Below are 25,558 nucleotides of genomic sequence, written 5' to 3'. Positions count from 1 at the left end.
CTTAATAAGCACCCAGTCACAGTGATTTCTATTCATATTTATTGCTCATGTACACACCACCACTCATTTGAACTCAAGTCATGAATACTCACTTGAACACAAACATCACACTAAGATTCAAGATTCAAGATTCAAGATGGTTTTATTGTCATATGCACAACAATTTGATGGGTCTTTATAATGTAGCTGAGTTAAATGCTGGATTTGTTTTTCTTGATTTTTACAATTATAACAGAATCATTAAATCTGGTCCATTTGCACTGCATCCATTGGGAGACTTGTATCTGAAACATACAAAGGGAAAACAAACAGGGATGAGTATACTGTAAAGACATTCAGTGTGTGTGCAATGCACATCAATGTGTGTATGCTTGTGTATATTTACCTCTAGCTCTGTGCTGTCTCTGTGGGTGCAGCTTGGGGTGGCTGTTTCTTACATTCCTCACACACATGGTGGCAGTGTCTGCTAAGAGACGGGTGTGAGCTTTCCTATCACTTGCAAAATCAACATGACCACTGAAAAACATTCTAGTGCATTTCAAACCACGTGATAAGCCACTAGCATGATAGGACAAGATGGCTGATATCTCACTGTTACCTTTACACAATCCCTCAATTCCCTCAGAACAGAGGCCCTTTCGCCCACTCGCTTTCTACTCAAAACCCATTGGAGGAGAAGATCCTCCCTTTAGAAGTTCCTCCCTTTAGATATTCTCCTCCAATGCTTTTTCAGAAAAAAGTGAGTGGAGGACATGAGGAATCGATTTTTGAACTATTGAGAAATGGCAATGACTGTCGTGAAATAATGGCTAATTCCTCTATTCCAATCACCTCTGTCTGCCTGGACCAAAGCCACGGCCTCCAAATGGTCCAAAACCGGGTCCAGATCCGGGAACAAGATCGGGCCCAAGGCTCTGGAACTTACTTCTGCAAGTACTGACATAGGACGCTTTCCCCACTGCGTAACCGAGGATGCCAGCCACTACACAACATAAGATCATTAGTCATAAACATGTCATACCATAAGTACACCCACCACTGCTGGAAATACCATAGTCAACATATGTCCCTTCCTTAGTGGTCCAGTCCCTCTACCTCTTCGGTCATTTCTCTTGTGCGTCTGTCTCTGTCATGTTCGGTTGAACCGTGGTCAACTCAAAATGGTAAGTCATACGTTTATGCTATGTATAGTTGGCCCATATAAGCACTTGCTTTGCTTTTATTTGCTTTTATAAAGAAAATACACTCACTGAACACTTTATTAGGAACACTATACTAATACTGGGTAGGGCCTCCCTTCGCTCTCAAAACAGTCTCAATTCTTCATGGCATTGATTCCACAAGATGTTGGAAACATTCCTTTGAGATTCTGGTCCATGATGACATGATTGCATCACACAACACGATTTTTCAGGTGCACTTTCAAGCTGTGAATCTCCCGTCGTAGCACATCCCAAAGGTGTTCTATTGGATTCAGATCCGGTGACTGGGAAGGCCACTGAAGAACACTGAACTCATCATGTCATCATGTCATGTTCATGAAACCAGTTTGAGACGACTTTTGCTTTGTGACATGATGCATTATCATGCTGGAAGTAGCCATTAGAAGTTGGGTAAATTGTGGCCATGAAGGGACGCACATGGTCAGCAACAATACTCAAATAGGCTGTGGCATTCAAGCGATGATTGATTGGTATTAACGGGCCCAAAGAGTGCCAAGAAAACATTCCCCACACCATTCCACCATGAGAAGGTGTACAGGTGTTGCTAATAAAGTGCTCAGTGAGTGTATGTATCAGCAAGAGAAGAGCAACAACACTAGAGGAAGGAAACCACAGACTAAGTTGAGGGAGGCAAGTAGCCTTCAGAACAACACCCAAGATGTGCCACGATGGAAACAGGTTAACCCTATTAACTCCCTCCCACCTCCACTCCAATAGGCTCACCTGCTAGTTTTGGGAACGGGCCAAATCTCGTTGATGCTTTCCAAGCTCCTGCAAGGAAAGATTTGACAGAGCAAGATGTTTTTGTGTCATATCATTATGATGTGGATGAGATGTGTGGACAAGCTCGTATTAGCATGATTCTTACCGTTGTAGATGAGACCCCCAGTGACGGCCATGCTTCCCAGAGAGAGAGGCAGAGCTAAGAGGGACACAGGAACACAGGTCAGGGCTCAAAGGTCAGGGGTCATAGGCTACTGAATCAGGGCCGGATTCCATCAAACCTTCACCGCAGTGATCATAATCATCATCAAATCATAATGTTCCTATGTATTGATTGATTGTGTTGCATTGAATGCGCTCAACTTTGGTGTAGGTAAAGTGTTGTTTTCTCACAGTTTGGATTTGATAGAATTCCTGCTTTGGTAATCGCTCATCTATGACATAACCATTGAGATTCCACTGTCATGGACCTTGTTCACACTACTGACTGATAGTAGTAGTCATAGACTGGAGTACTAAGAAAGGTTGATGTCTATTGCATTATGTCCTCCTAAAATACCTAAATTGTGCAAAGAAATATTTGCATAAGATCATTCATCTCGAAGTAGCATTGGAAAAGAATGTGTGTGTGTGTGTGTGTGTGTGTGTGCGCGCATGTGTGGGTGTGGGAGAGAGAGAAAAACCAGATTGCAATCATCACACAACAGTCACTGCCGACAGATCCTTTTGTATCCCCAGATGGTTGCCATCTAAGTCAGGGTTGAATTTTGGAGGGTGGAATGTAAACACATTAGACGTAGTTATCGGGGGCTTGACAAATGAGGCCCCACTTCTGTTATCTCACAAACATGGCTCCTTTGATCACTTACGTTACACACCCGGAAGAAGAAAGCATCGTGTCTCTTGGGTTTGTATTTGCGACACAGTTCATGTGTTTGTTTTAGGTTTGAGGTGACAAAAAGATTGAAAAGTACAGTAGGTTTGTCGTTTGAATAGTGTGGATGTGTGTGTGTGTGTGTGTGTGTGTGTGTGTGTGTGTGTGTGTGTGTGTGTGTGGTTCGTACGCCATATACAATACCTCTATACCAGAAGCTCTCTTCATGGCACTCTTTCCAGATCTTTCTCACGTCGTCTCTGTGGATGTGACGATCTCCAAGGGGACACTGAAAGACATATTGTACAGAACAGAACTTAGTGATGGCCACACATGACCCACGACTCCTTTGCTCTCTACTGTCACTGTTTCAGAACTCATGACGCTAAGAGTATCTTCAATAGATAGTAGTTCTCTGATTTACTTTCTCTATTTCACTCTTCTGGACCTCAATATCTTTCACTTTCACCTTCTTTGAGTTTCTTTCACCCCTTCCTTTCTCTCAAGGTCTCCGTTCCCCGAATGGACTGCCTCTAACTCCACCCTATTTGAGTAAACACTGAAGCGAAGCCCTGCCCACCGAACGGGCTGTTGAAACTGCTTGTAATAACACTTGAACAGGTCACTCCCTCTCTCTGTCTCTGTCACGACTCCGCCTCCTTGATCTCTGCCGGCGGTGACTAGGACACCTGTCGGCAATCGAGTAATCGACTCTCCACTATTTATACCCTGCATCTGGATCCGGATGGTTTTGTCTTTGTGCCACGCTTCCAGCTCCAGTACCCTGCCGGTCTGATTACCAGCCTGCCTGCTCGACCCCTGCCTGTCTGACTACCCGCCTGCTTGCCCGACTACTGTTAGAAATTATTTTTATAAAAACAGTTTATTATTGCTATAATAAAAATACATTACTGCAGTGTGCTAAAATTACTAATGTGATGGCCTGTTGATAAATGAGCGATGGATCAAGCATTAGTCCCATAGTACGTTGAATTAATACATGGAGAGGTTAAGCCAGGTCATCAAGAAAGATGTTGCAACACACGCTTACACAAAGAGCTATAGTGGAAAGTACCAGGCTAGGGAGGATAGGCTAGGGAGGACATACCAGAGTAGGTGTCTTATCTCTTACAGGGTGCTGACTCCGCAGCTGGGATGAATGGTGTGACCAGCCCGTGAACAACAAGGGATGCCAAGTCAAAACCACGGTTCCTCCCCAACCAAATAGCCAATCATAATCATTTTGTATTCTGTAAATACTTTGTTTGACTGTTTGAATGCATCCATTTCTGGAGGGTTGGTTACAGATTAACAGCTTGCTGACTGTGATTTTCTTCGCCAAAAGTGGTCCTTGTACAAGCCTAGAATTCTGACATATAAATAAATAGCTAAAAGTAAGAAGTAGTTTGTCTTCTCCTTCAAATAAAGAACACGTTTTCTCACAAATTTGGTGACGTCGCGCCGTGATTTGGAGAGAAGAAATTGGACCGAATTGAACCGACGGCGAAGTCCAGGAGACGGAAGCCAGACGGAGTTGTTTTCTTGTAACCCCTCACCACTCACAGAGGCGCGCCAAAAACAAAAGGTAAGCAGAAACCTGTTGTTATAAACCAAATTCTGCATAGTTAATTTTGAATAGTGTAGACTGTGAGTGTGGAGGAGGTAAGAGTAAACCAACTACCAAATTTATAAATCTATGTATACGTAATGAAAATTTAACAATCAAAGCAATATATGTCAGAATTCTATTGATAAATAGGTTCAAGTCCTTTCAGGTTCGAGTCCTGATAAATAGGTTCAAGTCCTTTCAGGTTTGAGTCCTGATAAATAGGTTCAAGTCCTTTCAGGTTAAAGTCCTGATAAATAGGTTCAAGTCCTTTCAGGTTAAAGTCCTGATAAATAGGTTCAAGTCCTTTCAGGTTCGAGTCCTGATAAATAGGTTCAAGTCCTTTCAGGTTAAAGTCCTGATAAATAGGTTCAAGTCCTTTCAGGTTCGAGTCCTGATAAATAGGTTCAAGTCCTTTCAGGTTAGAGTCCTGATAAATTCTATTGTTCTGGGGTAAAATCCTTTTCAGGTTAAAGTCCTGTAAATTTTGTTGTGTGTTAGAGTTAATCTTGTTATGAATGGACCAGGTTGTGTGAATAAATAAAGCATTGAAGCTGAGGGAGGTGAGAGCGTTTGGAGAGTAATTGTGTATGAAGGTAAAAAAGTGACATACTGATGAAAACATATTGGTGTAAACTGTAATAGAAATTGTGCGAGCGTTCGCTCTACTGTTGTTGTGGTTGTTCAGTAAGTGGGAGGCCGGCCCCACCCTGAAAAGTTTTCTTTGTCCCGTTACTTCCTTAGCAACTAGTGGTTGAATCCATTTAATGTTCAAATTCAGTAATTAATGATTAAGCTCCATTTAATGTTTATGTTCAGCAATTACTGATTAGCTCCATATAGTGTTCAAGTTTTGGAACTACTGCTTGACCCCATCTATACAGGCCGCTGATTGACACTAATTTGATTAAAATCAAAATTCATCCACACATGACCAGCATGGTGGAAAACTATGTGACAGAATGTGACACATGCAATGACCACGACCCAAAGATGGTCTACAAGTGTCCCATGGGAAAGTTCCCAGTGCCAAATGCACCATTCAAGGACATCAGATATGGGTGCAGACAACAGAGTGAAAGGCTACAGATATCTACTAGTAATGGTGGATAGGCTCACTAAGTGGGTGGAAGCCACTCCCTGTAAAAAAAAAAGAGACAGCCAGCACTGAAGTAAAATGGCTAAGGGATGAACTCATTCCCAACCAGTATGCCACGACACCAGATTGACATGGCTAGATGCACTTCCCCTAGCACTGATGTCGATGAGGAACTCACCAAACAGCAAAACACATCTAACGCCCCATGAGTTGTTGACAGGTCGCTCAAATGCCATGTCCTCCAAGACGTGGAGGCCACCTGCAGTCCTTAGACATTTGGCAAATGAATTGCAATGACTACATGAATGCATTGACTAACTTGTCTCGAGTTTTGTCTAACCAGGTACGGCAGGTGAAGGCAGAGCCAGAGACCGCAACACCCAAGACTCCTGTGGTAAAGGTTTGGTTCACACCTTAAGGGGTGTGAAAGGAGGGTTTTGTTGAGAATTTTTTTATAAAAAACAGTTCATTTTTGGTTCACACCTTAAAAGGTGTGAAAGGAGGGTTTTCAAATAAAGAACACGTTTTCTCACACTACCCGTCTGCCTGCCTGTTCCTTTCTATTATACCTGTCTTATTAAATCCACTTGCTTTACAGTTAGCTGCTTGTCCCTAGTCTGCATTTGGGTTCGGTCTCTGATTCATGATAATCTCTCATTCTCTCTCACGCTCGCTTGCGCATACGCACCCACGCGCATATGCACACACACACACACACACACACACACACACACACACAAACAGATAGGTAGGTATACAATAAATATATTGTTTTTGACCTTTCATCCATTTCATCACCACAAAGTTGTAATGCCAGTGAACAATAAACTCAATTGAGTCACGCAAGCACTTCAAATACTTTTATTTGGCTGGCTCCATATCTGAGTGACACACCTACACCTGCACCTACACCAAGATGTTCTGACCTTTCATTCAGAAGCTTACCTCTGAACACCTTTCTCTGCCACGCCTAGCATGAAACAGCATGATTGAGGTGAATAGCTGTTGCAGGATTCTTTTATGGTCTTGTTCATTGTCTAACAGGTATACACTCACCGGCCACTTTATTAGGTACACCTGTCGCAAATATCTAATGGTGTGAGGGATATTTTCTTGGCACACTTTGGGCCCCTTAGTACCAATTGAGCATCGTTTAAACGCCACAGCCTACCTGAGTATTGTTGCTGACCATGTCCATCCCTTTATGACCACAGTGTACCCATCTTCTGATGGCTACTTCCAGCAGGATAATGCACCATGTCACAAAGCTCACATCATCTCAAATTGGTTTCTTCAACATGACAATGAGTTCACTGTACTCCAGTGGCCTCCACAGTGTGAGAAAACGTGTTCTTTATTTGAAGGAGAAGACAAACTACTTCTTACTTTTAGCTATTTATTTATATGTCAAAATTCTAGGCTTGTACAAGGACCACTTTTGGCGAAGAAAATCACAGTCAGCAAGCTGTTAATCTGTAACCAACCTTCCAAAAATGGATGCATTCAAACAGTCAAACAAGGCATTTTACAGTAAACAGAATGATTGTGATTGGCTATTTGGTTGGGGAGGAGCCGCGGTTTAGACTTGGCTCTCCTCTCGTTGGTGTTTTAGGCTGGTCCCAGCCCCTGACACACGATCCGTTCCAGGTAGAGATATCGCCGGTCCGTTCCCTCTGGGGAACGAGTTGAGCTGCTGAAGAAAACATACACCTACTCTGATTTGTCCTTTCCTAGCCTAATATTTTCCATTACATCATTCTTAAGTTATGTGTGTGTTGCAGCATCTATCTTGATGACCTGACCCTTACCTCTTCATGTATTAATCCAACGTACCATGGAACTAATGCTTGATTCATCTCATTTAATGCTTGATTCATCTCAACAGGCCATCACATTAGTAAATTTCAGATGATTAAAAAACATATTAATTCAATTGATTTGCATATGGAATATCAAATACAATTAGTAAATTTAATCACCCTAAATAAAGAACTGAATAGCTTTATTTACTCGTCTGCTATTGAGCATTATGATGCAACTGTTTTTATAAAAATAATTTCTAACAACAGTCACCAGATCTCAATCCAATAGAGCACCTTTGGGATGCGGTGGAACGGGAGATTCGCATCATGGATGTGCAGCCGACTAATCTGCAGCAATGATGCTATCATGTAAATATGGACCAAAATCTCTGAGGAATGTTTCCAGCACCTTGTTGAATCTATGGCACAAATAATTAAGGCAGTTCTGAAGGCAAAAAGGGGGTCCAACCCGGTACTAGCGAGGTGTACCTAATAAAGTGGCCGGTGAGTGTATGTTTCAATTCATTTTATCACCCTCTCAAATCAAATCAAATCTAATTGCATTAGTCACTTATATCGCATACAGTTGTAATTGACAAAGTGAAATGTTTTGGGATCTTGCTCCACGCTCTAGAACAGTAGTCAGCAAACAAGCAACAGTGTATTAGTTTCCTGGGCCACTGTTTCAATTGTGGTTATCAGAAAGTACAAAGTTTGTTCCAAAGTCTAATCAAATATAAGTATATTCCTCATATACACAGTGCACTAACAGTGCAATAAAATGCTTACTTACAAGTGCACTAACAGTGGAAATCTCAAATCTAAATATAATAATAACACAATATAGCAATAAGTGTAATAAGGTATAAGTGTAGTCCTGCTCGTGTAGCGACACCCCCTCCCCTTGGTTATTAATAGCACTGTGTTACCACACACACACACACACACACACACACACACACACACACACACACACACACACACACACACACACACATACGCGCATACGCAAACACACACACTATTCAAAAGACAGACCCTCTGTACATTTCAAACTTTTTGTCACCTCAAATATAAAACAAACACATGAACTGAGAAAAGCCCTGTATTTCTTAAATACAAACCCAAGAGACACAAGAGACCACCCTATTTTTTTTTCTTTTTCTTTTTTTTGTGATTGGCAGTCAGCAGGTGATTGGCAGTTGGACTCAAAACTCCTGAAACACGAGCACAGAAAACAGAAAACACAAGCTGCCATCATAGGTTTCAGTCACTGCCATCACTATATTTAGACTTTTTTGACTGCTTTGTCATGACCCACAATATATTGAGCTACAGTATAATTTAAACCAACTGCTCTAAACTGTACTGTACGTTTGGTCCAAATATTACATTCACTATTGACTACAAGTAAATACACTCACTTGCCACTTTATTAGGTACACCTGTTCAACTGCTCGGTAACACAAATATCTAATCAGCCAATCACATGGCAGCAACTCAATGCATTTAGGCATGTAGACATGGTCAAGACGACCTGCTGAAGTTCAAACCGAGCATCAGAATGGAGAAGAAAGGTGATTTAAGTGACTTTGAACGTGGCATGGTTGTTGGTGCCAGATGGGCTGGTTTGAGTATTTCAGAAACTGCTGATCTACTGGGATTTTCATGCACAACCATCTCTAGGGTTTACAGAGAATGGTCCGAAAAAGAGAAAATATCCAGTGAGCAGCAGTTCTCTGGGCGAAAATGCCTTGTTGATGCCAGAGGTCAGAGGAGAATGGCCAGACTGGTTTGAGATGATAGAAAGGCAACAGTAACTCAAATAACCACAACCAAGGTATGCAGAAGACCATCTCTGAACGTACAACATGTCGAACCTTGAAGCAGATGGGCTACAAAAGGGGGTCCAACCCAGTACTAGCAAGGTGTACCTAATAAAGTGGCCGATGAGTGTACATGACATATTGTAAGACATCAATTGACATCTTTAAAAGATGAAACACCAAGTCACACATTCATTGTGGTTGTAATACTACAGTACAGCATCATTCAACTGTCCATCTGCCATATATCATATACCCAGGTCAAAGTGAGCGAAACCACCTGAAATGATGCTGTAGTGCGCAATGCTGTGTTATAAATATTTGAATTGTCTTGATTTCATTCGTATATTGAATTCTGCTGTGTTTTGCTCAAACAGATATACAGTAAAGTATTGTAGGTGATGGTATTATGGGGCTGGTCACATATATCAAGAGGTGGCCTTAAATATGGCAGGGAACAAAAATGGTGTTAACACAATAATCCATTAACACCACAGTATGTCACAATATCTGAGTATGGGGTAACTGGACTGACCTCTTTATGAGCTTTGCCACACCCTCACAACTTTTCAGTCAAACAATTGTCAAAAATTAATAATGGTATTGACTGTGCTATTACTTTTTATTAATAGCACTGTGTTAACTGATCCACCAACTGCCCCCCCCCCCCCCCCCACACACACACACACACACCACCACCACCACCACACACACACGCACACAGGTGTGGCAGTCTGCAGATTGGCGGTCTGGTATGGGTAGGGGTAACTAAGCTTTGCCGCACCCCATTGCATACCAGAGATGAAAAATGTGTTTCAAACAATTGTCAAAAATGAATAATGGTATTGACTATACTCTTACCTCTATTCAGCACACCAAAAAGATCATTTAAAAAAATATATAATGTATCTCATGGCATTTCACAATCAATTTCCATTTTGGTTCAATGATCCCAATTTGACAGATGTCTTTAATAAAAAGGATTGCACTCAATGAACTCAATGTAGGGTTTTGAACTCAGGACAGGCTTACACATGCATATGTAAGCTTAGACATGTTAACAAGAGTTATCAGTTGTGAGTTTTGTGTTAAATGGGCACTTTACCACCATACCAGTGTATACATACTGTATGTGAAAACACAGATTTTCTACATTCTGTCGTCAAAAAGATAACAGAAAAGCTCCTTACCCTCTGTGATGTAGACACTGATATGGTGCTGGAGATAATGAAGATGGGGTTTAAAAAATGGTGAAGTGTCCCTTTAAGAATTTGAAATTAGCACCAACATGACTGAAAGAAATGGTAATAACCAAGGGGGGGTGGGGTGGGGGGGGGGGGTTGCCTCTCGCTACAATACATACTGTGAGTGGTAAACAATGTGTCATGTGTTGGTGTATTAAAAACTGTCCCGATGATGATGATAGAGCGGGTTCATGTCTCATGTCTGGGAACTTATCCTTACATGAATGCAACAAAAGTGGATGATTCAAGTTAACCATCATACATCCTTGATAATCCTGCATCGTTGAGTTGTATTAGTCTATGAATGAGTAGATACAGCTTTGTAAATGTCATGGGATGTTATCGCCCTCTTGAGGTCTTAAAGGGAAACAGTTTGAAACATGATGTCATTTTGATTGTTTGATTGTTATACTGTAATAAAGGTATTATTTACAGTACTTTATTCCAACAGCAATAACACATATCACTTCTAAGCACGTTGTCAACTCTGCTTAGATACAAATACTTCAAAGAACAAACACAAATCTGAATCACATGACTTATATGTGACTCCTATGTTATGGCTATTTGTTGAACTTCCCTGTGACATAAATCCCTCATCTGACCCATTCCCTCCTGTGGTCCTGATGATTGCACAGCACCATACAGGCTTCTAAAGCTGTCCTTGTGGGAGAAGCCTTTGAAGAACCATTTCCACAGAAGGCTCTAAACGGAACCCAAAAGGTTTCTACATGGAACCCAAAAGGGTTCTTCAAAGGTTTCTCCCACAGGGACAGCTAAATAACCCTTTTGGAACCCTTTTTTCTAAGAGTGTCCTTGACCTAAGAGATGCTGATCGACCCTGGATCTTTATTTACAGGAAACAGAGAAGCTTATCCAGGTGAAGATATGTCATAAACCCATGTTTGCCATCTCAACTGATATCACAGAAGAGATCTTACTCCGAGCAAACAATCCTGAAGCCCAAGCCCAGGACCTAGTTTCCAATTTTGCACACAGCACTAGATAAGGCTGCAATGCAGTATCAAGTCTGCAGCTGATAACTACAGCCAGTCCTTTTACTATTCTAACCCATAAGCCAAAATGACAATACATTTGTCCAATTGCCCATAGGTCCGGACACTCCTCCTTCTGTATGTTGACCTCTCAGCTTACTGAGTGCTCTATGTGCTCCGTCTCCTTGAATACTCTCTGAGTGAGAAGGATGTTTTCAGAGCATGCTTCGTTAATCACTGCTGCTCTGGGGTGTGACAGACACCACAAAGCTATTCTGTGTGACACATCACATAATACTGTAGGCTAGAATATTCTCTCACACAAACCAAACCATCCACTAGACATGGCCATCTGCATCCAGCAGAATAATGTAGTGCTCTTGTACAGAATCATGTGCAAATCATAGCACCTACGATTCTAAAGAAATGGTTATGAAATGTACATTAACTTTGGTATTTAGATAATAAACAAAAAGGTTGAATTGAAAGACAGACACAAATGTTACAAAGGCAATGGATGTTTACTCTCAACATGTATTGCCTATGTTGCAACACTGGAAATAATCATTTGGAAATAAGCATTTTAAACTTAATTAAAAAATAAATCATTATATGATTCAGATAAGAAAAATAAGCGAAAATCACACCCTGTATAGTAAACCGTTTTTAATAACCAATCGTATTTTACAACAAACAGTTGCACATGACTGAAGGTGGTGTGCACCATTGAGAAAGTGTAGGTGGGAGGTTCCTCATGAGGGAACTAACCAATCAAGTTCCATCGTGGGCTGGCTTTCAGGCTTGCACGAGGAAAGTCCGATGATTGACACATGTAGGTAAGTTCTCTAACCAATTAAGCACGGCAATGGGACGGCTTACTTTAAAACGTTGACCTGTCACGTTCCTTTAAGGGAGGGTCTTATGTCTTTGTCTCCACCCTGATTACATGACACCCTAGTCAACCTATCATGATGGAGTAGGGGCGTGACCATTACGGTCGTTGTCCACCTAAATCATCGGTGGGCGTGGTTCTGTTGACATGTCCCGCCCACTGGCCGGTCTGCGGACTTCACACAGACAGTTGTGTGTTTCATAAAAATGCACTCTGATGCGGCAAGTAAGTAGTGGCTTTTTGTGTATGTTTACGCACAGCGACGATATGTTTGCTTATTGGAAACTTGCATAACCGCGGCCCGATCTATTGGAGCTCTCTGTCTACTTTTCGATTGAGATCATCCTGTGATTGTTCAAGCTGTTATGTGATCGCATGAATGTCTGTACAGACTATTTGGCTGCTATTGCCATTCTCTTTGTATTTCCCAGTGTTGTCTTGGGGCGACAACAAAGGAAGAATGCTGCACTGTCAGTTATTGCTGAAGACACGCACTTTTTGTTGAGTTATGCGAGTCAATGTAAAGGCAGCATTTCAAAGGCCACTTTTCAGTTGAATACCTCCAGTTATATTTATATCCACCATATTATTCAAGTGTGGTGATCTTATTACGAATCTGAACGTGGTGCAGCTGCATGGCAAGTTGCACTTAGGTAACATTGTTGTGTAAATCTATATAGGTCAGTTTTCGAAGCAACTGCGGAAAATTACAGGGGATGAAAATTGTGACGCAGTTGTGTAAAATATCCGTCTATGCTTGCTCCAACAGAGTTGCATGATTACGCCCGATCTACATCAGATGTTCTGTGATGTCTGTGAGACATTTGCATGATACAATTCCATACGATGTCACATTTTTGTAACAATATAAAATGCATTCATCAGTTGGGGTGAGTTCAGCAGAGGGGTGCTGAATGAAATAATTATTTATTTTTTTAGGTCTGGGAATTGTAGTTCATATGTACATTCCATAGCTCAGGAGTGTAGAGCCCTGATCAAGGAAATGGACTACAGCGCCCATGTCTCCAACTACTCTCCAGATACTTTGTAAACTCGGTGCAAGTTGTGCGTCTGCACTGCTATTTTCGGTATGCAGCTAGTGCTATCTGATGGTGTTCGGCCTGTCGTTGATCGCTCCCGTTTAGACGAAAAAGCGACGAATGTAGGATATGGCATCTCTCTACACATGAGTAGATGACATAAGAGTCTCCGACACAAGTCAGCATTAGTGAGTTATCAAAAAGTCTTGTGTCCATATGTCTTGTTTAATGCCGTAGCCCTCTGTAGAAGATCTGAAGCTATGTAGAGTGGGCCACTGTGTAGCGTTATGAACACAAGTCTGGAAATGATATCAGCATCAAATCATTTAATCAATCCCATATTGATATCATGCTTGCGATTATTCGAAAATCTCAATGAAAACCGCTTATGTTTTGATATGCTGGTGACAATGACAACGTTTTTGATATGATGATGTCAGTGAGGATAATGATGATGCTACTTCTATTCCACTGATTAAGAAATACAAAATGCTCCCTTGGCTGCTTCTGTTACCGTTGTTTGATGTAAAACAACAAATATATATTGACAAACATTTTCTAGTCCCTGCCTGGTCATTTGTGTTTACAGTAGGTCACAAGGTCAGTATGCCCCCTGGTTTACTCAGGAGAATGTAACATTAAGAGCATTTACAATTGAAATGCAATGTTGTGCTGAATTCCCTTCAAGACAGAAGATCATTGCTGTTTTAGTATTGAATACTATTTTAAGGTTCTGTGAGGTTGCACCTTCCTGGCCTGAACCTCTGGAGTTTCAGTTCTCCTGACATGCATAGTTCTCATTTCTATTGGCTTATAGGAAATTTGACCAATTGGAGCACAGTGTAGGCAGAGCAGGCAGCAGATTATTTTATTCTAAATTCCCTGGAAATTGTGATGAAATTTAGCATGAAAGTTCCCTGTGACATTACAAGGTTGGCTTTTCTGTGATCAACAGATATGTGTGTGCATGCAATCATACCGCTGGACAGTGCTATATTTGGAATTAATTACACTTTTTCCCTTCCCCTGTGTAGATTTTCAACTGAATTCCCACTTGTCTACACTGGCCAGCATCCACACCATCTACCATACCCTCCACAGGCTGGTAAATACATGTTGTCCATATATATGTTCCTCTGATATGCCACATACAGTGCCCTCCATAAGTATTGGAAAGAGGAAGCATTTTGTCTTCTTTTAGCTTGATACTCCAACAGTTTGGATTTGAATTGAATGGATTACTATGGGGTCAAAGTAGAGATTCTCAGCTTCATGTTTTTTTGTTTTTTTCAGATTGGGTTCACCATTTAGAAAGTACAAATGTTTTGTACTTTCATATAATGTCCAAATAAAGTACTCATGTTTAGTATTTTGTCAACAATGCTTTGCATGCAATAACTCCCTGAAGTCTACGACCCATTGACCCGCAACAGACACTGGGTATATTATCTAGTGATTCTCTGCCAGACCTGTACTGCAGCCATCTTCAGTTGTTGTTTGTTTGAGGTATTTTTGCCTAAAATCTTATCATTAGGAAATTTGATTTCAATCAGATGATTGATTTGGCCAGTCAAGAACCTTCAGCTTTTTGGCCCTGAAAAACTCCCTAGTTGCTATGGCAGTATGTTTGGGGTCATTGTTTTATTATATGATGAAGCGCCATCCAATGAATTTGGAGGCATTTGATTGTACCCGAGCAGACAAGATGTTTCTGTACACTTCAGAATACATTTTGATGCTGCTGCTGTCTGCAGTTACATAATCAATTAAGACAAGTTAGCCAGTTCTAGCTGCCAGCTATACATGCCCAAACCATAGCACCCCCTCCACCATGTTTCACAGATGTTGGTAGGTATGTTGCACTTAGATAACATTGGTATGTTGGTATGTTGTAAATATTGGGCAGATCCTTTTTTCTCCAAACTTTCCTCTTGCAATCACTCTGGCACATTATAATATTTGTCTTATCTGTCCAGACCTCTGCAGGCTTTTTAGTTTTTAGCAAACTGTAACCTGACCATATCCTTTTTGAGGATAACTAGTGGTTTGCACCTTGCAGTGAATCCTTTGTAGTTCAGCTATATTTCAGGACATATTCTGCGGATGGTAGTCTCTGACAGATTCACACCTACCTCCTGGAGAGTGTTCCTGATCTGTATGGGACAGGTGTTTTGGGTTTATTTGGGTTATGTTGAGCATTCTTCGGTCATCCACTGTAGAAGTCTTCCTTGGCCTATCAGCTGGTTTGCGATTGCTGAGCTCACCAGTGCGTTTTTTTAATGATGTTACAAACTGTTGATTTTAGTCAGTCTAAGGTTTTGGCTATGTTTCTGATAGATCTTTTCGGATATTTGAGCCTCACAATGGCTTCCTTGACTTTCATTGACGTCTCTTTGGTCCTCATGTTGACAAACACCAATAGCAGACTCCAAAGGCAAATGCAAAACCTAGAATCAATACTAGACATTGATAGCTATCTTATGTCTGCACAAATGACTGACCAGAAACACCTGTCAAGCCAATTTTCCGATACGTTTGGTGCCCTGAAATAGGGGGACTAAGCATTAAAGACCGCCATTGACAACCTCATTAAGAGTCAATAATGAGGACATGATATCAACTGTACAGTCAACAATGTATAAAAAGCGTTGTAATGTCTAAATGATGAAACCAATCTGAAAAAAGAAAACACTGAATTAAAGCTGGGACATTAACCTCACAGCAATTGTTCAAATCCAAACTGTTGGAGTATAGAGCTAAAAGAAAACAAAATGCTTCCTCTTTCCAATACTTATGGAGGGCACTGTAGGTCTACCAGCCAGCCTCCTGTTCAACATGTTAAATGATGTTCAGTTCTGGCTGGGCAGAGTAGTGTAGACTGCAGTGTATCCTTGATTAATTTTTTTGTGGACTGTACAGTTGATGCCGTCCTTAGTTATTATTGACTCTTAATGAGGTTGTCAGTGGTGGTCTTTAATGCTTGTGGGTGGAGGGCTAGTATTGGGTGACGACACACACACACACAGAGACAGCTGAGAATGGGAGAGGGACTGAGGCCTGACCACAAAAAAAAAAAAAAAAACCCTACCTCCTAAACACTTGAGTAGATCTGAAGGGACTGAATAAACAATACAGTGAAAATGCCTCCCAGCCAATTCTTTCAAAGCTACAAGAGCTTTCTAGAGGTAGGGCTTGTTTAAAAAAAACAGACCTATGCAGGTTTGGTTTGAGATGTTTACTTGCACTGTATCTGCAAATGGTCCCTTGGTTATTATTGAGTTATATGGCTTGGATTAATTTGTATAAATAGTTTGGACACTTACTAGAAGTGTAACTCTCTCATCCCCTCTCAGCTCTCTCTCCTCCCCCTCTCGGCTCTCTCTCTCTCCCCCCCCCCCCCCCCCCTCTCTCTCTCTGTCTTTTTTAAAATAACTTCATCTCTAAAGGTTACACGCTAGTGAAAATTAAAGCTAGCATACTTCCCCCACACACCCTCTCATTGCTCACTGGTATGTTAATATACTGTAGCTGACAGTGTGTGTGTGTGTGCGCGAATGTGTGCTGGCTTGGTCTGAGATGTGTGATTTCCCTCACAAAATGCCCGTTTATATCTCCCATCAGAACCTGACCGAGGACGTTGGACAGGACAGTCACTCCACAGGTACTGACTGACCCCCGCCCCTCTGCTAATGCAGGCCCACTTACAGTATTGTCACTGAGGCTGAGGTGCTATTGAAGCCCCTAGGTAGCTATTGTTGTTACCATATGTTAACACACACACACACACTCTTTGTGGCATGTACTCACTTAGATTAAGTGGTGTGTACGTATATACACTCACTGACCACTTTATTAGGAACACTATACTAATACTGGGTAGGGCCTCCCTTTGCTCTCAAAACAGCCTCAGTTCTTTCGTGGCACTGATTCCACAAGATGTTGGCAACATTCCTTTGAGATTCTGGTCCATGACTACATGATTGCATCACGCAATTCCTGCAGATTTTTCAGGTGTACTTTCAAGCTGTGAATCTCCCGTTCTACCACATCCCAAAGATGTTCTATTGGATTCCGATCCGGTGACTGGGAAGGCCACTGAAGAATACTTTTGCTTTGTGACATGGTGCATTATCATGCTGGAAGTGGCCATTAGAAGATGGGTGAATTGTGGCCATGAAGGGATGCACATGGTCAGGAACAATACTTAAATAGGCTGTGGCATTCAAGCGATGATTGATAGGTATTAATGGGCCCAAAGTGTGCCAAGAAAACATTCCCCACACCAAATTCTGACCCTACCATCTGTGTGTCTCAGCAGAAATCGAGATCCATCAGACCAGGCTACGTTTTTCCAGTCTTCAACTGTCCAGTTTTGGTGAGCCTGTGCCCTCTGCAGCCTCAGATTTCTATTCTTGGCTGACAGAAGTGGAACCCGACGTGGCCTTCTGCTGTTGTAGCCCATCCGCCTCAAGGTTCGACACGTTGTGCATTCTGAGATGCTTTTCTGCTTACCACAATTGTACAGAGTGGTTATCTGAGTTACCGTAGCCTTTCTGTCAGCTCGAACCAGTCTGGCCATTCTCCGTTGACCTCTCTCATTCACAAGACGTTTCCGTCCGCAGAACTGCCGCTCAGTGGATGTTTTTTCTTTATTGTAAACTCTACAGACTGTGCGTGAAAATCCCAGGAGATCAGCGGTTTTAGAAATACTCAAACCAGCCCACCTGGCACCAACAATCATGCCACAGTCAAAATCACTGATCACATTTTTTCCCCCCCATTCTGATGGTTGATGTGAACATTACCTGAAGCTGCTGGCCCGTATCTGTAGGATTTTATGCATTGTGCTACTGCCACACAATTGGCTGATTAGATAACTGCATGAATGAGAAGGTGTACAGGTGTTCCTAATAAAGTGTTAAGTGAATGTATGTCTCTCTCTCTCTCTCTCTCTCTCTCTCTCTCAGCCTGCTGCTCGAGAGCCATGCCCCCAAGGAAAAAGAGGAGACCCACTGCAGGAGATGATCTCTCAGCCAAGAAGAGCCGTCAGGACAGGTCAGTGATTGCAAGGGTGTCGTGAAATGCTGCTGTTCTCGTAGATTGTGTCTGAAATGGTGTTTTTTTTATTTTATTTAAATTTTTTCAACTGCAGTGTTTTCAGAAAACACGAGACACCACAAATCCGAGAGGAGGAGACCTTCTCTAGTAAGAGATGTCTGGAGTGGTTCTATGAGTACGCAGGTGAGACATTAGCATTAGAATTAGCCGTGTGTATACGTTTGATATACCGTCACAACACTGGAATATGCAGTCCTCTTTAGTTTTCAAGTCACTCACTCTGCACAGTCTATCTCTTACCTTATGGGGCTTCACACTCTACAGGGCCGACCCAAACCATACTGTGCTGGCTCAGATTTTTCTTCTTTCACATTGTCTTTTCCAGTGCTGTTTCAGCCACTATGGTGGATGTGCAACCAGGCCAGCCCAGCACGGCCCAGCTCGGCCCAGCTCGGCTCAGCTCGGCTCATTTCGGCTCTGTAGTGTGAATTAGGGTTTAGATCGTGCATGTGTTTGAAATGCTTGAAATGCAATGTGAGCTAAAGTGGAATAGCTCGGTTGCTTCATGAATGATGCGTCTTGCTGCCTAAGATGAGGTCATAGATGAACTTTGTGTGTGTGTGTCAAAGGCAGGTTGATATAATGTCCAAAATAAATAGTGAGCATTGTGATTTCAAATTCCGATTGTGAGAAAAGTGTGTGTGTGTGTGTGTGTGTGTCTTTGAAAGGTTGTGATGATGTCGTCGGGCCAGAGGGCATGGAGAAGTTCTGCGAAGACATCGGAGTGGAACCAGAGAATGTATGGACTCTTGGACCTTGTTCACTTGTGCATGTGTTGTGTTTGTCAGGGATGAGACAACTCTGAGCTGTAGTAGGCAACCGCCTATTCTAGGGTTACAATGAGCAATTGATTGATCTAAATTGATGAACCAAGTCATGGTTTAGGCGGATGGAGCGAGAAATCGGAGGACGGGGGCTCATGGAACGAGGAATGGTATCAAACACGTGTTTTGATATGTGTTTGATACCATTCCTTATTCCGTTCTTTTGCATTACAATGAGCCTGTCCTCTGATTTCTCCCTCCATCAGCCTCCCCTGATCTCAACCTATGGAGGTTATTCTAATGTGTGGAATGTGTGCTGTTTGTGTCCAGGTGGTGATGCTGGTTTTGGCCTGGAAGCTGGATGCCCAGAGTATGGGCTACTTCACCCTGCAGGAATGGCTAAAAGGAATGGGGTCCCTGCAGTGAGTCTCAGCTCTGTCTGTGTCTGTGTATGTGTGATTACTTACTGTAGGCTATGTTTTTGTGTCTGTACCTCCAGTTTATTATCATTTCTAGCTGTGCAAGGGTCAAAACAGCTCTGACCCCCCAGACCGTGTGTGTGTGTGTGTGTGTGTGTGTGTGTGTGTGTGTGTGTGTGTGTGTGTGTGTGTGTCTCTCTCTCTCTCTCTCTCTCTGTGTCTGTCTGTCTGTGTGTGTGTGTGTGTGTGTGTGCGCGTGCGCGTGTTTTGTTTCAGTATCACACTAGTATACCACTTAGAATGAAGCAATCTGTCGTATGCTAGTGTGGATATGGGAACAGAAGAAGTGTGTTTCTAAAGTGCTTTCTGGTTGCCAGGTGTGACTCCACAGAGAGGCTGAGGAACTCCCTTGACTACCTGAGGTCGGTCCTAAACGACGCCACCAATTTTAAGCTCATTTACAGATATGCCTTCGACTTTGCTCGGGTGAGTGAGGCGAAGCCGGAACCGGCAAATATGTACATATCAGATCCCTCTCGTTGTGTTTGTGCATTGACAGTTTTTACTTTTGGATTGTTTTGTATTTTGTCATTTTACATATTTCTTAAGATAGAGGGCATGCATTTTTCTAATCGATGAATTGATCAATAACAAGGCTTTATTTCCAGAAATAGATAGAAGTATGTAATAAGTCACATTGATATAAGAAAGGAAACATTGCTGTGCCATTCTCCACTCCAGCTCACAAGTTTTCAGCGCGTTGAGATGATAAACTTGTTGATTTTCCTTGCATGGCTGAAGCTCTTATCGGAGTACGGCTAAATCTCATTTTATTTACACAGCCAGACTTAGATTGATGTCAATGCGAGAGGCATGTTCTTCTGAAAGCAATTCAACAAGCAAATGTGCTTTTAAAGTAAATGAAAATATATTGATTGGAGTCACTGAGATCAATAAATACCATACCGTATTTGACACCCATGCATAGGATACTGGGTCTCCGATCTTAGTCTGTTGGATTCTCATAAATGGCATCGTAGGAGTCACAATATTCACAACTAGTAGCTTGGAACCACACAGAATTTCAATTGGTTTCATTTCTTTATTATCTTGTATCGCATCCTTGACAATTATTTTGACGGTAGGAAACGGGCCAGGGAGACGAGAGGATAGAGGGGGCTCTGGGGTAATGGCTATGTGCTTCATGTTGGGGGGGGGGGGGGTAATGGCTATGTGCTTCATGTTGGGGGGGGGGGGGTAATGGCTATGTGCTTCATGTTGGGGGGGGGGGGGGGTAACGGCTATGTGCTTCATGTTGGGGGGGGGGGTAATGGCTATGTGCTTCATGTTGGGGGGGGGGGGTAATGGCTATGTGCTTCATGTTGGGGGGGGGGGGGGTAACGGCTATGTGCTTCATGTTGGGGGGGGGGGGGGGTAACGGCTATGTGCTTCATGTTGGGGGGGGGGGGGTAACGGCTATGTGCTTCATGTTTGGGGGGGGGGGGTATTTGCTATGTGCTTCATGTTGGCGGGGGGGGGGGGGGGGGTAATTGCTATGTGCTTCATGTTGGGGTGCGTTATGGCTAAGCCACAACGTTAGCACACTGGATTTAATTTCACTGATGATCCTCCTGGAAGCCCTCCTATAGAGAGGCACCACGTAGAAAAGAACAGATCTAATCAGCTTCTTGGTCTAATCAGAAACTTGGGGCAGGCGACTGCGCTGACCAAATAACCCACATAGCCAAAGGGCAAATTGAATCACCAGCAAAGTTTTTCATCCAATTTGGATTGATTTAAAGTGATCCGATCACTCCCAAATTAAATAACTTGAACAACGCCCCTACTTTAATGATGTGGGCTCAAACGTTTTCAACAGAGACAGTGAAATTAATTCAAGTGAAATGGAGCAAAAATTGTGTCTGGTTCCAGGCTATAGAATACATGTGGATCAACCAGGACACTATGTTTCTATGGAGTCAGACTACACTCCTGACTCTAACCTCAGAGACGTCTCTGTATGTGTTGATGTGCAGGAAAAGGACCAGAGGAGTTTGGACTTAAACACGGCGAAGTGTATGCTTGGGCTTCTCCTGGGGAAAACGTGGCCACTGTTTCCTGTCTTTAATCAGTTTCTAGAGGTATGGAGTGCGACTGTAGACATCTTCAGCTTGTTATAATGAAGGAGGTGTGTGTGTGTGTGTGTGTGTGTGTGTGTGTGTGTGTGTGTGTGTGTGTGTGTGTGTGTGTGTGTGTGTGTGTGTGTGTGTGTGTGTGTGTGTGTGTGTGTGTGTATGTGTGTGTGTATGTGTGTCTACACTATCATGTGCTGAGAGCCCCTCTGTCTTTACAGCAATCCAAGTATAAGGTCATAAATAAAGACCAGTGGTGCAATGTTCTGGAGTTCAGCAGGACGATCAACCTGGACCTCACTAACTACGATGAGGATGGAGCCTGTGAGTGACCGCCCAACACATGCATGCATACACACACACATACATACACACGCACGCACACACACACACACACTCACTCTCTCTCTCTCTCTATGTGTGTATGTATGTCTCTCTCTCTCTCTCTCTCTCTCTCTCTCTCTCTCTCTCTCTCTGATAGTTACACACACACACACACATGCACATTAATACGCAACATTTTTTACTTACTTTCCTTTCAGGGCCAGTTTTGTTGGATGAGTTTGTGGAATGGTACAAAGAAAGAGAGATGTCATAGCAGCAAGCATGCCGCAACAAACGCCGACTAAACGACTTGATGAAACAACAACAACAACAACAACAACGACGATGATGACAACAACGGCTATGAGAAACAACAACAAACAAATAAACAATATGAAACAGGAAAGAAGGTGCATGTCAGCGATGACAAGTGGGAGCTTCCTGGTGGTGTGGAGTGATTCGGCGTGGGGGAAGTAGTGTCCCAGCCTGGGTGCAAAGCGACCCACGTGATTGGGTTGTTGTGGGTCACTGATGGTTACCATGGAGACAGCGACTCTCCCTCCAGGCAACGTTTCCTACCCCATGTTGCATTGTGGGTAAGCACATGGCGTGCCTCTGTGGCGCTGCGCCCCCTCACTGTGATGTGTCATATTGCTGTGTGTGTTAGGATAACATGTTATCATGAGTGGGTGGGTGATGTGGGCAAAATAGGTGTGTGTCTGTGTGTGTGTGTGTGTGTTTGAGAGAGATCCGCACTTAAAACCCTTTGCTCCTCTAAGGAGAATGGTCGGTCTTAGTCTTAAACAAGGTAATTTTGACATGGGCACATTTCAGTATTGTAAATCTGTGCATTGAACTTGATCTGTGCTTGTCTTTATAATCTACTACAGTACTCATCATGAATGCCCTTTTGAGTTGAATTGGAGTTCTTGAAGAAGCACACTGTGTCAAATGGCTTGAGTGCAGGTTCATGAAACCTGTACAGTTTACTATGATTAAATTGCAGACCCGGGTCAAAATTAGTAGTTCTACTCCTCCAAAATACCTTGGGTCCACATGATTTTGTTTGCTTAGCGCACTGGGTGGGTGGGGTTTACACTTTTGCCATGATTTCCATTGGTTCCATAGTGCTGGGCAAGAAAAATCAAGCGCACCTATAGTCATTTAAAGACTTACAAGTACTGTTTTGAGCAGGGTCTGTCAAAGTCGTGCCAGTGACTTTTGAGCCTGTTTCCACCCCACACCCCCCCCCCCCCCCCCCCCCTCTACTCTTGACTATCACACTAGCCTCCGCTACAGATACCTAGCCCCTGTGAAGGCTTCAGTAGACCTCACACCACAGGACTAATCAGCAGTGCTGCTTATTACCAACTCTTCTTATAGCGCCTGTGTGCTTTGGAAGAGTATTTTTGTGCCTCAAAAATATATGGAAGTCACTTTACTTGCTCAATGCACATACAATCAGACATGCACGCACACACATAAGCACACATACACACACACAGAACACATACACACGCACACACACACTCAGTGGTCAGGGATTAATTCAGGATGGATCTAGACTGTTGGGCCTAAGTAGCGAGTTAAAATAGAATGCTCTATTTTATCTTGATATGTGGCATATGTCTTGTCTTCCTTAGTCCACTGATTCTGTTGTCTCTTATGGCTAAGTGGCCTCTCTCTCTCCCCCCCCAGTACTGACAGTGTTAAAGGCTTATATGGGAGACTCCCGGCCCGGTCAGGGCTAGGTTATGTAGGCTGTACTAGATAGTGAGGTTCCCAGCAGCATGTGTGGCCATGTTTCAACCTAGAGGTCCAAACAAACAAACAATACCATGGACAATGAAGGGTCAGCAGGAACCCTGTAATAATGCTATGCTGTTCTTTTTGCCTAGCGTAAAAATGTTCTTGTAACAACAATGTATAAACCTTTGTCTCTGGCTGTGATGTGACGCTGAATTGTCATGAGTTGAAAATGTGCATGCATGCTCCGTCAGAGCCATTTGTGAATGGATGAGATTTTTTTTTTTTTTTCAAACTTTAGTTGTTTTGTTTTTTTGTACAGGAATTTGTGCGTGTTTTTTGTGCTTCATTTGATATCCTCGATCATGTTGTCTTAATTCTCGATGAAACCATGATCGTGTGTATATAGTCAGACCTGAAACACACCTGTAACCTCATTTGCGGAAGAGGAGTTCCCTCCTGCATTTACCCCCCCGACCCTTACCACACACGCTCTCATAACACAACACATGGGCTACAGACTTGAGCTAAACCTTTGGGAGTAAATATCAAGTAAAAAAGAGAGAAGAAGTCAGATTGGGATTCGACCACACTGTCAGAGCACCTCACAAAAATGGACATGGAAACTAACGAAAAGAGGTCACCATGTTTTGTGTCCGGTTTTGACCCTGTGGTGTGAGTGGTAGCAGGTCACATGGTATACGGTATAATACCGATCATTGATTGATAAAACCCAATGGAGTCTGAACAATTTGAAAGGTAAATAAATAAGTTTAATCAATAAGAGAGCACATGATACCTTTCACTTATCAGTGGTCCATAAACATCAGTCATCAATGTATTTGGGTATTTTAGGTTTTGGTAGGAGATGGAGTTAGTTGCTGGACTGCTCACTAATCACTTGTATAAAGACTAATTCAGATGCTATTCTACATTGATAATGCAGGAGGATAGACGTCCTGACTGTATATATGTATGTACAGTATGTATGTGTGTATATGTCTGTTTTCACTGTAACCTATCTCTATACATATATAAAGGGGTTTATTAACTTGACGTCGTCTCTCATTTTTGCTAGATCTTCCTTCCTTACTTTACACATTCATTCTGTGATCTTCATCCTGATCTTCATAGAGTCATGTTATGGACTGCTTATGTATTTTCTTTATCAATGCATTTGTCTCATTTTGTCTTGTGCCCTGTGCACCTTGCATATCTAGGTGTCCATAGATCAACAGAGACAAACATTTCACAAACACAGTATGGGCCTCCTTTTTTCATCTTTTATTTATTTATTTGTTTAGGTTTATATTTTAGACATAATGATCAATTGGCCAAGGAGTTGGCTATCTTTGTAGCAAAAGAAAGTAGGAGAGAGTCTGAAGATAGACTGGGTGGGTGTGAAATGAGCCAAAGGAATACAAATAAAAACTGTTCAGTGAGAAAGACAGACAGTGAATGCTCCCACCACCATAATCCCTCAGACTTCACTTTTCATTAGGAGAAACATGTTTGGTTTTAGAACATAAACTCTTATATACTCTTTATTTTATTTACAATGATGTAAGCACGCTATCATTCTGTAGTCAAATAAAGATTTAAACTGATCCCATAGCAATGTCTGACCTCAGTGTTGTCTCTTGTCAATGTTTAGCAGTGTATTTACTTTTTTATTCAAGAGAAACATCTTCAGATGCTGCTCTTATGCTTCACTGCCTCCCTTGTTAATCT

The 25,558-nt window shown here is 42.3% G+C and overlaps 2 protein-coding genes across 5 annotated transcripts; one reads left to right on the top strand and one right to left on the bottom strand.

The window, feature by feature from the left end:
- Positions 1–112: 112 nt before the first annotated feature.
- Positions 113–3,555, bottom strand: ociad2 (OCIA domain containing 2; the record flags this gene model as incomplete). Its single annotated transcript, XM_083672386.1, has 8 exons — positions 113–284; positions 386–466; positions 832–982; positions 1,947–1,994; positions 2,092–2,145; positions 3,025–3,109; positions 3,245–3,315; positions 3,549–3,555. 7 exons carry the CDS (start codon positions 3,553–3,555, stop codon positions 388–390), a joined length of 495 nt encoding a protein of 164 aa, XP_083528512.1. The 3' UTR covers positions 113–284; positions 386–387.
- Positions 3,556–12,444: 8,889 nt separating this feature from the next.
- On the top strand, positions 12,445–24,883 carry dcun1d4 (DCN1, defective in cullin neddylation 1, domain containing 4). Of its 4 annotated transcripts, none has more exons than XM_083671862.1 (11): positions 12,445–12,509; positions 14,359–14,429; positions 16,946–16,985; positions 18,292–18,379; positions 18,477–18,565; positions 19,111–19,181; positions 19,537–19,628; positions 20,003–20,111; positions 21,662–21,766; positions 21,979–22,081; positions 22,300–24,883. In XM_083671862.1, the coding sequence occupies exons 1-11, from the start codon at positions 12,491–12,493 to the stop codon at positions 22,353–22,355; spliced, it is 843 nt and encodes a 280-aa protein (XP_083527988.1). In that variant the 5' UTR covers positions 12,445–12,490; the 3' UTR covers positions 22,356–24,883. The 4 variants fall into 4 exon arrangements, with proteins under 4 accessions (XP_083527988.1, XP_083527989.1, XP_083527991.1 ...); XM_083671863.1 differs by lacking the exon at positions 12,445–12,509 and adding an exon at positions 13,377–13,512; XM_083671865.1 differs by lacking the exons at positions 12,445–12,509; positions 14,359–14,429 and having other exon boundaries at positions 16,968–17,069.
- The last annotated feature ends 675 nt before the right edge of the window (positions 24,884–25,558 follow it).

This window comes from Argentina silus (assembly GCF_951799395.1).
Source record: "Argentina silus genome assembly, chromosome: 6".
NCBI lineage: Eukaryota > Metazoa > Chordata > Actinopteri > Argentiniformes > Argentinidae > Argentina > Argentina silus.
Note: the sequence above shows the minus strand (reverse complement) of the source record. Positions and strands in the feature narration are given on the sequence as shown.

Bases quoted from the DNA above. Each gene is read 5' to 3' on its own strand.
- dcun1d4 (XM_083671862.1), top strand. The intron at 14,430-16,945 runs GTAAATACATGT...ATCTCCCATCAG, and splicing joins ACCATACCCTCCACAGGCTG to AACCTGACCGAGGACGTTGG. The intron at 20,112-21,661 runs GTGAGTGAGGCG...GTTGATGTGCAG, and splicing joins ATGCCTTCGACTTTGCTCGG to GAAAAGGACCAGAGGAGTTT.